At 34.8% G+C, this 15,546-nt stretch overlaps 1 protein-coding gene across 1 annotated transcript in view; it reads right to left on the reverse strand.

The window, feature by feature from the left end:
- Window positions 1-15,546, reverse strand: part of HMCN1 (hemicentin 1) — a 447,089-nt gene that overhangs the window by 94,429 nt on the left and 337,114 nt on the right. The window contains exons 53-63 of the mRNA XM_012736423.2: window positions 14,250-14,400; window positions 12,651-12,845; window positions 10,917-11,030; window positions 6,780-6,967; window positions 5,129-5,225; window positions 2,422-2,583; window positions 1,594-1,707; window positions 1,295-1,497; window positions 912-993; window positions 672-803; window positions 183-332 (exon numbers count right to left, since the gene is read on the reverse strand). Of these exons, the coding sequence (XP_012591877.2) occupies window positions 183-332; window positions 672-803; window positions 912-993; window positions 1,295-1,497; window positions 1,594-1,707; window positions 2,422-2,583; window positions 5,129-5,225; window positions 6,780-6,967; window positions 10,917-11,030; window positions 12,651-12,845; window positions 14,250-14,400 (1,588 nt within the window). The remainder of the gene's footprint in view (window positions 1-182; window positions 333-671; window positions 804-911; window positions 994-1,294; window positions 1,498-1,593; window positions 1,708-2,421; window positions 2,584-5,128; window positions 5,226-6,779; window positions 6,968-10,916; window positions 11,031-12,650; window positions 12,846-14,249; window positions 14,401-15,546) is intronic.

The raw sequence follows: 15,546 nt of genomic DNA on the forward strand, positions 1-15,546 counted from the left end.
TGTACATTTCTATGAAAACAGAATCTACTGGTAGATGTAAAACAGAAAATTCACAATATTTTTGGTTGATGTAAAGGTATTTTGAATCAATTACTAGTGATCTAATTAAATGTAGACTATTTTGTACTATAAATGGAATATAACAAATAAATTGAAGATAGATCATAGTATACACAACATACCTTGAATTGAAAGAATGTAATTTTTCTGTGCTTTTCCTTCCATATTGGAGGCAATGCATGTATAGTTTCCACTGTCTGAACGCTGAGACCGGGCAATTTGGAGTTTGCTCCCTCCAGACAAAATATGAACTTCAAGTGAGTCAGAATTTTCTGGAAGTAGAAACAAAGCAAAAGAAAACATAAAAAAGCTTTTTTTATTTTTAACACCTCTACAATTCACCATCAAAATGTCTTGCTTTATGTGATCAAAGTATTTCTTAAAAGTTCTCCCTTTGTGCTTTTATTTTAAATGAGAGCCTTTTTGAAAAAGGAAAAGAAAGAATCCCTTTATAAAATGAATAATTATTTTACAAGTCTATCTTGCAAATTTATATCTCAATATATTAAAGTTTCTTGAATTAAACACCACTAGGAGCGTGACACTGAAAATGTGCTAGTTTATAAATCTAATGATTTAAGAGCAAAAGAAAACCACCACCACGGCGTTACCTATGGGCTTGTGGTTCTTTAACCATGCTATCACGGGAGGGGGGATCCCCGTGGCATCACATGTTAAGGTCACAGGATTGCTGATAGTCTCCACAACCACTTCTGTTTCAGGCCCTTCAATACTGGGTGGCACTGTAAAAAACAGAAGAAAGCCATGTGTCCTCATTAAACTAATTCAGGACACTTTCTTTCATTTGCATATCTGGGGGAAAAAGAGTTGTATTAGAGGCAGATGCTCACCATATACATTGAGGTGGAAATTTTTATCATCCCGTCCTGCTACATTTATAGCTCTACATACATACTGGCCTGTGTCAGATACCTAAAAGAAAAAGATACTATTGTATGTGCTCCATTAAGTTATAGATGACCAATCACACTGTTTCAGTGTAGATTAAATCATCAGTCATCTTTCTGCTCAAATGCCCCAGATCTAATTGCCTTCTGCAATCTTGCTGTTTTTTTTTTTTTTTTTTTAGTGGAAATAAAGTCAATGGCACAATGTAATTTTAATAAAAATCATTTTTCACTATGGTAAAGGGAATACTCAACTTCTACTTGTCTCTCCCACAGCACAACCCCACCATGAAGTCATGACACTCAAACGAGAATAAAAGATGCACCTCGGCTTTCTTGATGTGCAGCATTTGTCCATCAGCTAAAATCTCCACGTGAGTAGACTCTGCTATCATTCGGCCATTCTTATACCAAGTGACGACTGGAGGTGGGACAGCATTTGACTCGCACTCCAATGACACTGAAGTTCCCTCTCTTACGTTAACTACAGAAAGAGATTCGCTGCCATGATCTTTAATGCTCGGGGGCACTGAGGGAAGGAAAGAAGAACAGAAGGAAGGTCAGATAGAAAATATTGAATAACAGTTTAAAATGAAAGAATTTTATGAGGAGAGTAAAAACAAACCATAAACTGTCAGGGAAACCTTTTTCTTGCTTTCACCAGCTTGGTTGATAGCTATACAAGTGTATTCACCACCATCAGATACCTTAGCCCGGAGAATTTGTAGAGTTCGACCACCTGTGAGCAAATATAATGCAAATTGAAGACTCGTATCCAGGTTGTTCTAAATAACTATTTTATCAATAAGATAAATGGCAAAATATATCCTTTACCTTAGAGTAAAATTTATACAGAAACATCCATATTTAAAACAAAATAATTCAGTTTTCTTTGACCATTCCTTTATTATTGACCTACCTCCTTATGCACAAAGAGATTCATAGATTTTTTTCCCTCCAGCAACTAAACATGGACAGCAAAATTGTTTGATACAGGTTCTAGGGAGCAAATAGTAACTGTACTATAGTCAAAAATATATTAAACATTTTCTGGGTTTAAATTTCCCACAGTGCAGAGGTGACTGACTACTTACCTACCTATCTACCTAACATATCATCCATCCTCAAGGGGCTCTAGAATTGATTGAAAACAACCAGTAGACTTATCCAGTGAAAGTTCTATTTATCGTCTACCACTCAAAATTACTAAGCCATTCTGTTTTGAAATTTCATGATTTGTTGAAGGAGATCTTGCTATACATTCCCACTATAATCATAAAAGTCTATACAACCTTACCATAAGGCACCAAATGGGTAAAGAGAGGCATTTATTGTGAACAAATAAATGAAACAGACAAGAATTTGGAAAGAGAATAAATTGAAATTCCATTTATATTTAAAAAAAAAGGAAAATGAGAAAGTTCTGCCCAGCTTATAATAATAAATCCCTTACCAGGAACAATGAGAGCATTTGTGTTTAGCTTGATAGGCTGTTCATTCTTGAGCCAGCTGAGATCAGGAGGTGGAAAACCAGAGACCTCGCAGGTCAAAGAGATGAAATTGTTTATCACAACAGTAAGATTCTCAGGGTTAGGACCAATGACACTTGGAGGAACTATAATAGTAAATATATTAAAAGTGAAATTTGATATTAGCAACATATATTCCAATTTACTAAATATAAGTTCAACCACTGTACTCTGCTAATACACTGAGTTCAAAGTTCTGTTATTTATGTAGCTTTCTTCTTAGAATTCCCTGAAGCTTTCATCAAATTCATGTCCAATGGATTTCTCTTTCCCCATTGAAAAAGAGTACCAGAATTTCCAAACACAGAATTATTCTTCATTTTATTTGCATAACATACTTAAGAATTCCTTAGATGGTTTTGTTAATGTACAAAGAAAGACCTAATGGTGCTTTTTATAAAGTATATTTAAATAATCTTTTTAAAAAATATTATATCCTTATTTAAAATTTTTATTATCCTATTATAGCAATAATTAGGGAAAATTTAATTTTAGGGTATCCGTCTTTCAGAAAATCATTCAGATAATTCTGACATTGTAAATCAGTGATTTTCAAGATGAGCAGAAAACTACAGAAAAAAATACTATTGCTTATTGTTTAAAACAAAAAAAATTCAAAAATCAAAAGCAATGCAGAAAAAGGTAGAGTAAAAAAAGAGACAAATAATGCAATGCCATGTCTACATATTAAAACACATACATATAGAATAATAGATATTTTATTAGAACACATATGGAAGGAATAGTATATACATTTGAATGGTTTTCTATGAAGGTGGAAGGGAAACAGGAGTAAGGAGTGGACATAAAAATGAATGAATGAATGAATGAACTGACTAATCAAATTAGAGATGAGTCTTGGTCAGACCAATGGAGATAGACATGAACTAAAGAATGCAAGTAATAAAATGATCTATTATATTCACTCTATTATATTAAGGTTGATATCTTAACATAAAAAACAAAAGCAGAACGTCAAAGAGGCAAAAATCAGTTTTTTCTTTTAATATCACATAGTTGTTTGTTTTTATCCATTAATAAAGTTTACTATTAATTAATTAATTAACCAAACATTTATTGAATGCTTTCTTTATTCTGGACATTGTGCTACATGCTGGTGATGCAGTGTGAAAAATGTAATAAACAATCATTATATTCGTTAATAATTTGGCAGTAATGATGGACACTGAACTAAAATCAGCTAACAATATTTGGGTTGTTATGATGTGCCAGGCATTGTTCTAAACACTTCATGTATTCTGTCTAGTGGAACCCTCACACACCTTATGTTTTAGATACAGTTCTTACATTATAAACGAGAGAGCTGAGACATGGAGAGGTTAGCATCCTGCCTAAGGTTTCGCAGCTAGTTACTGGAGGTTTGGAAGCTAAGCAGTCTGGCTCTAGAACCCTTATTCTTAGCCACAGTTCTACACTGTCTCGTAATCACAGGGTGATGAGTATCAATCAGAAGAGGAGGGTGACAACAGGGAAGTAACCTAGTTTGGGGATAAAGAGGAGAAAGTGACATTTGAGAAGATACTTAAAATTATGACCAACAATAAGCTCAGCTAAGTGGAAGACAGTCTCCCAGAAAGAAGGCACAGCATACACAAAGCCCCCAATAGTGGAAAAAACATGGTACCTTAGAATGTGTGTTCACAATGATTATTTTGTTTAATTAATTCATTTTTGCTGTGAATTAATAACACATGTGTTTCCGTTCTGGTCAGATTTATCCATTCAGAAACCCTCAAAGATGGTTATTAAACACCTACAGTGTGTTATCAACTATGCTAAGCACTAGAAATATTATAGAAAGACTCTGTTACACAAACACCAAACATCTCTAGTAGCAATACTCCCTACATATCACACCAAAAAAGAATATCCATTGTGCTACAGTAAAGGGAAAATTTTTTCATGAAATTTCAAATTTTAGTTATTCCCAAAATGAGCTAGAATTTTATATATGTATTACTCTCATAAAGGAAACCTAATGATCACCCACCATTTCAATTTAATATTCTGGAAGCAGCTGAATCACACAAAATAAAAGTACTCTTTTGTAATAGATCTCCAACTGCTTTTTGAGAAAAAAAATTATTTATGGTGTGTCTAGCATGTATTGAGAACTTAAAATTTGATTAATGAATTAGGTGTGCTAGTGCTTTTAAAGGAATTATTTAAATCCAAAAAGAGATTTTTCCTTCTCCAGGAAGTATATTAGGTACTAGAGGATGTAGCACAAGATGAATTCTGCACTTGAGGACAGAAACTGGTTCCAATCAGTATTGGTGGATACATTTTTATGAGTAGAAGACCTGTATTTGGTTTAACTTTATAAACTTGTAATCTTTAAAATTTTTAATTTGGATGTAAATTTCAAATCTGTAAGAGTAACTATTTTCTCTTAAGGGACTGAAATAATGTAAAAATGGGCTTGCTAGAAGTTTTATACTTTATAAATTCTACTAGCCAGTAGTGGGAAGAAGAAACAAGATTGAATGAGTGCAGGCTTCACACATTGTTCAAGTTAAAAAATATAAAATAAGCCTACATAATCTAAAACATGGCTTTCCTGCTTGTTCAAGCATACCCTAACAGATGTTTTTGGAACTGAGCTCTTACCATGAACATTGAGGTTAAAATATTTTTTGGCACTTCCAGCTGTGTTCTCAGCCACACACACATACCTGCCGATATCTATTATTTGAGTATTCAGAATCTAGGGGGAAAAAAAAATTCCAACTGAAACTTTGAATAAAGCAATTCGTCATACTTTTTATTATTTTTTAGAATAAACAATATATATTCTTTCTAGTTAACAGCGTATGGACATAAGCAAAAAAATTTTGAACATGCTAGTGCTGATGTTAGCTTTTATTAGGTCCATCAAATAAATACTTGTTTATAAAGATTTCCAATCAGAAAAGGAAGTTTTATATATACTAGTAGTATACTGACTGCAAAAATATCCCAAATTATTCTCCCATTTCCTTATCTATGTCTCTGGAGATATGACTTTGAAGCTTCTCCCATTAGGAGGTGGAATGTGTGTTGGTTTTGTGACTGGTTCTGGCCAATAGAATGTGCTGGAAGTGACTGTGTCATTTCAAAACTGAGGTCTGTGCACTTTTGTTCCCTCTTTTGAAGCCCTGCCACCACCATGTGAGGAAGCCAGGACTGGCCTGCTGGAGGGTGAGAGATGACATGGGGCAGAATCAGTACAGTTACTGCAACCGAGGCCCTGGATATGTGTGAGAGCCCAGCCAAGATCAACAGCCACGTATTGAATCCGTACCTCTATGCAGACACTTGAGGAAGCCCAGCTGAGACCAGAAGAATCACCCAGCCAACAAGAAGACTTGTGAGCTAAATACATGCTTATTGTTTCAAGTCATTATGTTTTGGAGTGGTTTGTTTTATGCAACAATAGTTAGCTAGTACAGCAGTTATGTTTATTTTATTATGTAGAAATCTATACCCATCTATTTATATCCAGCTTTTGGACATGGACATAAAAATATTTAAGTATTTTGGTAGAGGTTGTATGATTATCAAGTAGAAATAGTCACAATATTTGAAAGATATTTTGAGAATTCAAAGTCATTTATAGGTAATGAACCTGATTCCTTTTTGTATAAAGAACTCCATGAGATTATGTTCTGTGCTGAATATACTGATAGTTATGCTTAAATTTTGGGGCCAATAGAATATTATTTATTGTGCTTAAGTAATTTATCATTCATATCCTAACAAAGGAATTGGTGTTATTTCTACAAGTGCCTAACATTCTTTCAGGAACTTGGAAAGAAAAATATAGATAGGCCATGGGCAAACAACAATCTAAGATATTAATGTAGTTTCCATTATTATTTATTATTTATCAACCTTTTGCCAATGTAGACAAATTTAATCTACAGGACACCTTATATCACTCAAAATTTTACCATCAGAAATATGTAATGGAAATGAAAAGGACTGTAATAACGATTTGCTTACAATATCTCTTTTATCACAAAGACCATATTGTAGTAAATTGAGATGTGTGTGAATGTATTGACGACATCTGGAAGAACTCACACAAAACTGTTAATAGTGCTCTGGTAGAGGGAATAAAATAAGGATGAAGAATTTAGTTTTATATGCCTTTGATACTTAGCTACCTTTACAAATAAAATATTTATAAACTAATAAGATTATTTTTGAAAGGCAAAAATATAATTACTACAAAATGCAAAGTCAAATAGCTATTTTGAGATTAGATTTTTACTTTTACCTGCAGAATTCTTCCATTAGATAGAAATTTATGATGGTTGTCTTCTAGCAAGGGCCGTCCATCTTTTTGCCAGGAGTTCCTCGGTGCCGGGCTGCCACTGGATAAACACTCCATCCGCGTGCTCTTGTTCACGAGCACAGTGACCTCTTCGGGGAGATCACTATTTGCTCCCTTGATAATCGGTGGCACTAATAAATGATTGCAACAAAGAGGTAATGACAGGCAATTAGGTCTTTTCTAAATTATACTAGTTTTCTGACAGCTTTAAAAAGTCTGGGATGAGAATAGACAAGCAAAACTTGAAGAGGAAACTAAGATTCTCAAGTAACATTTCACACTAATAAATTAAGGTGGTGAAGAAGGATTTGAATTTGGATTTATCCTCTTCACCAAGGCTAAACTAAGCCCTCCAATAGTGTCATTCCCACATGGCTCATTCTCAATTCTTCCCTAATATAGCATTGCTTGCTTCTCGCTCAGCTCCTTCCACTACACCTTCTGGGTTTTTAAGCATGCATATAAGAAGCACTTGTATAGATGAACATTTAAGTCTATTTGGTCATCTAGACAAGCCAGATAAATTACATCTTTTAAAATGTACATGAAATGTTCAGATTTGGTCTTATTTGTAGGGGGATCATCTGGACTATCCAAAGTGACTTCTTTCCCAGCCTTAGCATTGGTGGGATCAGCATCACCTGGAAACTTGGTTAGAAATGCAAATTCTTGGGTCCCAATAGGACCTCTGCAACAGGCATGCTAAGGAGGGGCCAGGAAATCTGTTTTACTTATTTTTATTTATCTTTGGCGGTGGGGTGGCGGGGGGTGGGGGGTGGTGACAGATGTGGGGGGTGTCTCATTACGTTTCCCAGGCTAGACTTGAACTCCTGGGCTCAAGTGATCCTCCTGCCTCAATCTCCCAAGTAGCTGGGATTACAGTTGTGCACCACTGCACCTGGCTTGAAATATGTTTTAACAAGCTCTCTAGGTAATCTTTATGCATGCTAAAGTTTGAGAAGTCCCACTCTAGATTTTCCTATGTATATTCATTCTCATTTAAAATAATACTGTAGAATCCAGGTTCATGTTAGTTATGAAAAAAATCACATATTACTCATAGAATTTTTTAAAATGTTAAATGTTAAATGAACATTTAAATGAACACATGTGTTGGCTGCTTTGATAAATGTAGAAACTTATTTTTAAAGTAAATAATCATCCTTTTGTTTTGAAAGCTTGGTTATTTTTCATTTCCACTCTCTTAAAATATATTAATATCATATCTTTAGCAATCAGTAAAGACTGTGTGTTTGATGTAGACGCAATCTTGTGGTATTTGGGTCTCCAACAACTCAACTGAAAATCTATAAAGAAAATAATCAATGCCACAAAGCACATAATAGAATTCAATGTTATTTTGAATGCATACTTTCATATTCAAAGTTACATGGTGATTTTTACCATGCTTCAGATAACATAAAATGGATAACTTGAACTGCAGATTGGCAAATAATAAACTTGAGTTTCAAATCACATGAGGTATCACTACCCACACATGAAAACTAATCAAGCACAGGAGGTGCTAGGAGTGACTCCAGGTCTGGGAACTGAGGCCTCCACCACAGCTCTCTGCTTTGACCTGCTCCTCTGGCTGCCACACCCCACTGGCTGGGTTACACCACTCAGAATTGTTCTTAGTGGCCCTCTGTACACCTAGGAGGTGAGCAGCAGATGTTGTGAAACAGCCCTCATTTAGCCAGAATTTGGGGGCCAGTTAATTTCTCTTGTTTCCACCATTCAACTCTAAATTCCTCTCAAACTTGCTTGCCAGCTTCCTCCTGATTAAAAATAACAGCCTGGAGACATGAACATCTACCCTTGACCACCCAATACCATAGTTCCATTTCAATTCCGCTGACTCCCACTCTTTCCTTAACTATCAGCTCCTACTACTCTCTCTAAACTAAACTCTTTCCAAACGTAGGTCCAATTAAGGCAGGTGGTCTGGGATATTCCTTCTTTGTTATTGACAATGTTAGCACTGATTTTTAATTGTCTTCTCTCCCCTTTTCCTTGTAACTACATTGTGGACTTTAAAATCTATGTTGATGACTCATCCCACCTTAATTAACTGGCTCTACTGCTCCACGTCAGGTGTCCATAGCTGGTCATACCTTGGACCATTCTACTTGAACTCCTCTTCTCTGCAAGTTTATGAGCTCCATGAAGAAAGACTGATGTCTACTGTATTCACTGCTGTACCCTCAGTGCCTACCACAGTGCCTAGCAAATAGTGAGCAATCAACAGATATTAGTCAAATAAATCAACTTTGAACTTTAGTGTTTTCTCTCTCCCACTTCTTTTCAGGGTTCCTTCAAAAACTCCCCTTTGTTTGCACTGATAACTCTAGCCTTTCAACTCCTGCTGCCTACAGTTGGTCTGTCAGCCTCCTTCTAGGCTCATTTTTCCTCTTGCTCAGCCCAGATCTCACAGTGGGTCCTTTTAGTCATGCTCTAGCTCACTGCACACTCTCTGTTCTCTCACCCTCCAGTGTTTCCACAAAATGTACTTTGTGGTACCCCCCACCCCACCCTGGGCAGGCCACACCATCTGTTTTTTTTTGTCTCTGCCTCCAGGTTACTGAGGGTAACTGCAGAAAGCTGAACACAAAAGCTCCAACTCAACACTGTCATTTATCCTTTGTTCTGTCACTTTGCACCACATCATAGTATCTAAACTGCTACTTTGAATTTCACCAATGACTACTTATTTTCAAAGTCAAATGACCTTTTCTCACTTTTTATTTTTCTAAAACTTGCTTTAGCATTTAAATCCTAAAACCTACCTCTTGATGACCTTTTCTATGCCCTAGATTCTAGAACATGGTAGTTTACTGGTTTTCATTAACTCTCCAGATTTTTTTGGATATGACTTTGTTTTCTTTTCATATCTCCTAATAGTAAATGATCTCCCAATGATCTTCTTTTGATCTTCTCCTATTATATCTCTAATGCTTTCTGTTAGAAATCTCATGCCTTTGAATAGCACGTCTCAAATCTATATTCTTAGTTCAGTTCTTTCTCCTGTGATAGAGTTCCTTCTCCTATTATATTCCATGTTTCCAACTGCCCATTCAACATTTTAGCTAAATATCCTGGAACCATGTTAAATTCAACATGTCTGAAACAAAACTGACTTCCGAAATCATGTTGTTTTCCTGGGTCTTCTATTTCTATTAATCTGGCTACCATGTTCTTCATCACCCAGGATAGAAACCTCAATGTCACCCTATACTCTGAGATGAGTGCCTAATACTTCATATCACTTAATCACTGCCTCTATCAAATCTTCCATACTGACCGCTTCTCATACATTCCCACTGCCACTTCTCTCGCTCAACCTCTTCTGATGGAAGTATCTATTTGCTTCTGCTTTAGTGACTTCCCTTGCCTTTCCCCATAAAGGAACAATACTTCTTCCATGTTCTGTCTATACATTCAGATGGAGATGGCTCTGGTCTGAGGGTGGCACATAAACTAGGCCATACAAATTATTGAAGAACACTGTAACCTCTTGTTTCTGTGATTGGCTCAGGGACGGATATGTGATTCACAACTGGCCAATTAAAACCATGGAAACTCAACTCTAGGAATTCAGTTGTAAATTATAGGAGAGAAAAGCTTTCATTTGGATGTGGAACTAAGAGGATATAAACCTACAGCTAGCTGCTGGGGGCCACCTTGCTATCCAAGGGGATAGAGAGTGTCATTAATGTCACCTGAGAGCGACATTAATAAAAAAAAAGTCAAGAGAAAGAGAAAAGTAAAGTCCACTTGACCTCTTCTGAGCCACAGAAGTCGGACATGACTGCAGCCAGCTTTACTCTGGGAATTTTCAGATTCATAAGTCGATGAACCCTCTCTTTTTGGTTTAAGCCAGTTTGTTATTTGATACTTCAAGAGTCCCAACTAATGTGCGGTCAATTAGTGTAAGACAATTACCTCCTTGGGAGAATATCAGTTTCTGATTATCTTTATAGTCTCTAAAGTGCTTCGTGTAACATCTTGCAAACATTAGTTCCTCAAAAATATTTTTGAGTAAAAGAATGAATAATAAACAAAAGAAAACAAACTCACAGAGTACACGGACATCGTACTGCAGGGAATCTTCTCCAGCCTCGTTCACAGCCACACATGTGTATCTCCCAGCATCTTCCACTCTAGCCCGGGGAATCTGCAACACCCGCCCTCCTGAAAATATACCCCAGTATGTTTACTCCTCTAAATCTCAGAGCAAACATAGCCATAAACAGATACAATTTTTCAGGTCTAATGATTTCCTTACATTTTCTTTCAGAGTTCCTATTTTGTCTAATGGTTCAGTTTTAAACCCACTTTTATAACTCTGCATTAGTAAAAAGTGATCCAATCAGATCTCCTGAGAATGAATAGCTAGCTCATGTAGATTTTCCTAGAGTGTGAAATGCTCCTCTTTGCCCCTCATCATGTTCCATATGAAATGTTTCTATGCAGTGACTTCTTGCTTTTGCAGTTTTAAACACTTTTAAGAGACATTTATACCTTTTGTTGCAAGCGCTTGTTTGAGAAAGTAATATCCAAGGATGTAAAAGTATAAAATTTACCATTATACATACAATTTTGAAAGAATAGCTGTGTATTTTTAAACTTTTCATGTTGATATTTTAAATTTGGAGGAAAGTTATAACAATTGTATAAAACCTTCACCCATATTCACTAATTTTTTATATTCCACACCATTTGCTTTATCTTTCTCTCTGACATGTGTATATAATCTTATTCTGAACCATTTGAGAGTAAGTTGGAGACACAGTGCCCTTTTACTCCCAAATACTCATAAATCTGCATTTCATAAGAACAAGGATAATCCCTTATGTAATCACAGTACAATGATCAAAATCGAGAAATTTAAAATTAACACAAAACTGTTGAATCCATGGTCTATGTTCAAATTTCATTATTGTTGTAATAATAATGTTTTTAATAGCCATTTTTTCCCAAACCCAGATTCAATTTAGGATCACATATTACATATAGCTGCCATGTCTATGTCTCTTTTCATTTTTGTCTTTTTATTTTTTCAAGATATTCTTTTCCTTAATTGAGGTCAAATGTACATACATTTATTTAATGCACTGACCTTAAATATACAAGCTGATGAGTTTTGACAAGCCTGTAAATTTAAATTATTGCTAAAATTAACTAGAAGCCTTAAAAGTATTCCACAATTTAAACATCTTTTCCATCAATAAACCATGTAATAACTAACATATTTTAAACTAATCTTTACTGTTTATTTATGGTAAATGCATTTAATAAACTGAATGGTAACTATTTGCTAATATACATTAAAATTTATATTAATGATATTGATAAAATTTATATTAATAATATTAATAATTTATATTAATATCATACATTAAAATTTATATTTGCATCAATAACTAAAATTTATATTAAGGATTATTAATAATTTATATTAATAATAATGTATATTAATAATGATTGATTAATATAGAAACCAAACTGATCACCTCATTGCACTAATACAGAAATGGAGCCATGAGAAAGCCAAAGGACTTTCTTAAGTTGACAGTGACGATGTAGTAGACCTGAAACCTTTACTAAGGTGTTCTATCCTACTGCCACATTCTCAGCCAAGACTCTGCATTAGAGTAACTAGATTGAAGTTACATGGACACTAGTGGTATCTGGCAGCCTGTCAGTTATATTACATGGCTAGAGAGTCGATCAATTCAATTAGTCTAATAAATAATTGGAAACACGCTTGGCAGAGATTCAGATTTGTACCCTATGTGTAGCAATCTTTACCTGGCAAAATCAGTACTTTGTCACTCGAGGTCAGAAGATGGCCATCTTTGTACCACGTCAGTGTAGGAGGAGGAGCAGCATTTGTCTCACAATAGAGAGAAATGGGATTGTTGATGATCACATCTTTGGCTTCACCACTCCTGCCGGTATCTAGCATGTTTCCTATCTCCCAGAGTTTCTGAAAACTTGGAGGAACTATGGAGGAAAGGCATTAAATTCTGGTCATGTGTGAATGCCAATGTCATCCATTAAGCAAAGATCTTGGCTGTATTTTCACTGGAGTGATTTGTAAATGTAATAAATTAGACAATGTGAAAATATCTTCAAGTACTCATACACCTACTAACTATAGCCCGTAGCCAAAAAAGACTGTAGTAGACAGAAGTTGGAGCTGGTTCTCATGTAGAACAAAAAATACAGGGCTCCAAATGCTATGCTCACGTTTCACTCTCCCTGGGCTCTGGCACTTAGACAACAAAGGGGCTCACTCTGAGGGAAAAGCATGGCTAAGGAGTACAATCATAGAGGAAAAATTAATTTTGAGGGACCATTAAAAAATACTGGCTCAATTTAGAGCATTTCCCATGATTTGTCTTACTAAGAAGGATAAAAGAAGGTATGCAATCAGGATTAAAACTCCATTTGAGCCCAGGAGTTGAGGTTGAAGGGAGCTACAGTGCTGCCACTGCACTCTACCCAGGGTCACCCAAAAAACTCCATTAACAAAAATAACAGAGGACATTCTCATACTTCTCTGGGAACAAATATGAACTTTCTAGAAGGCAGTTTACCTATCAAAAGCATTAAAACAGTCCATAACATTTGCCCTCAAATTTCTACTCTTAGCAACTTATGAAAAATAAAAGATGTACATACATATTATGTATAAAATTGTTCACTGTAATATTATTTATGAGTAGTAAAAACTTGGGAATGACACAGACATTCAACAACGGGAGTCTGGTTAAATTAATATTTGTATACTCAACTGATGAAACAGGCATAGTTATTAAAAATCATGTTGAATAGTTAGTAACAACAACATTAACTATATTGATAATAACAGGCAGCATTTCTTAATCATTCTGCTAAGAGCTTTATATAGTTTATCTCATTTAGTATTCCCTGCAATTCTACAAGGCATTAATTTTAAAAGTGAGGAAATGGAGACTTAAAATATTTAGGTAACTTGCTTAAGTCACAAAACTTGTAGGAGCCATATCATCATTCAATTCAAAGTCTGACTTCGCTGAATTTTGTACTTTACTATTTTCCTGTCTTCCATAAATGCTATTAAAAAACCGTTGTGATAAAATGTTAGAGAAATGCTAATGTAACAGAGAAGTCTGTATTATATGATCCCAATTTTGTAAGTAAAGTACACATTTAAAAATATCAGAAGGAAACACATAAAAATAACAGTTAATCTTGAATGATGGATTTATTTTCTTCCTCTTTAATTGCTTGAGTCCAGGGTTTTAATAATGAATTTATATTATTGTCAACAGAAAAAAAACCCCACTATTTAACAAACAAATCTGTGTCCCATTACTTAGATCATATAAATTAAAGTATATACAATAAGTATATCAGTATTACCTTGTATATTCACATCAAAATCCAATTCATCTTCACCTGCAATGTTAGATGCCACACAAGTATATCGCCCGGTATCTGATATCTGAGTCTCCTTTATTTGAAGTGTGTGTCCATTTGCAGCAATATTAACATGATCATCTGATTTAAGGGGCTGTGATTCAATTATGATAATGTTAGCATTAAGTACTATGATAAATCCTCCAAGAGGCTATGTAATTGATAGCTTTTGTAATTCTTTAACAAATAAAAATAAAATCTTACGTAAAACATTCAAGACAACAATAGTTAATTTAATTTGGTTAAACTGATTGTTTTTGAGTAATCAAACATTTATTTTTTGAAAATTATTGCTGATATAGTTTATACTTATGCTAGGTATTTGTGTTTTTTTAATAATAAAAATATGTGCTTAGGTACCATATCCATTTGTCCATGTTGGAAAAACAATTTGCAGCTGATCTTATATAGTATTAAAAAGCATATCTTTCTTTTATGATAATTGTGTAGAAAATGTTAGAATCTCTTTATGGAAGATTGAGGGCATTAGCACAATCTAAAATTACTATTGTTCATTCAGAAACATCATTACTTCATAAATGAAAATTTTTAGCCTAGAGATATTTATATTAGGATGTTTTATTGAAATTTATGACTACACTTAATGGAACATTAACTTACAGATATTTGTATTAATGATGTTTTATTGGTAAAATTATCTACACTTATAAAATACAAATATAGAATACTTACAGAATCGTATTTCTCATCTTCTAAACATTTCCATTTATACTAAATTTTCCCTCATTTCTTGATGGTTTTAGCTTCTGGCTCATTGTCATTCTTTCTAATGACACTTTTTTCTCATAGTTCCTGGTGATTTTCAATACCCATATAGAATCCAATGCTGCATTCTCTGAGTTCCTCGGCCTCCTCTCCTCTGTTTCTCTTGTCCCCCACTTCTCAGCCACTAAGTAGGAGAGTCATACCTATACCTTATAATCACCAATAACTGCACTCCTTCATGATATTAGCTTCAAGTTCTTACTCTCCACCACCTCCTAACTCTCTAACCAATTTCCTCCAGCATTCCAACTGCAATAGCTTTGTGACTCCATCTGAGGACCCACAATCCATTGACCTTGCAATCTTCACTGCTTCTCATTCGCCTGCTGAACTCAATTCCCTCCCGACCCAGAGAAGGTCTGTCGTGACAATCACACCTTATATAAATCCTCAACTCCCTTGTCTGCTTTCTCTTTATTTTACTCCTGTGGAAAAACCTGAAAACTCTTTAAAA

Source organism: Microcebus murinus, chromosome 23 (assembly GCF_040939455.1).
Source record: "Microcebus murinus isolate Inina chromosome 23, M.murinus_Inina_mat1.0, whole genome shotgun sequence".
Lineage (NCBI taxonomy): Eukaryota > Metazoa > Chordata > Mammalia > Primates > Cheirogaleidae > Microcebus > Microcebus murinus.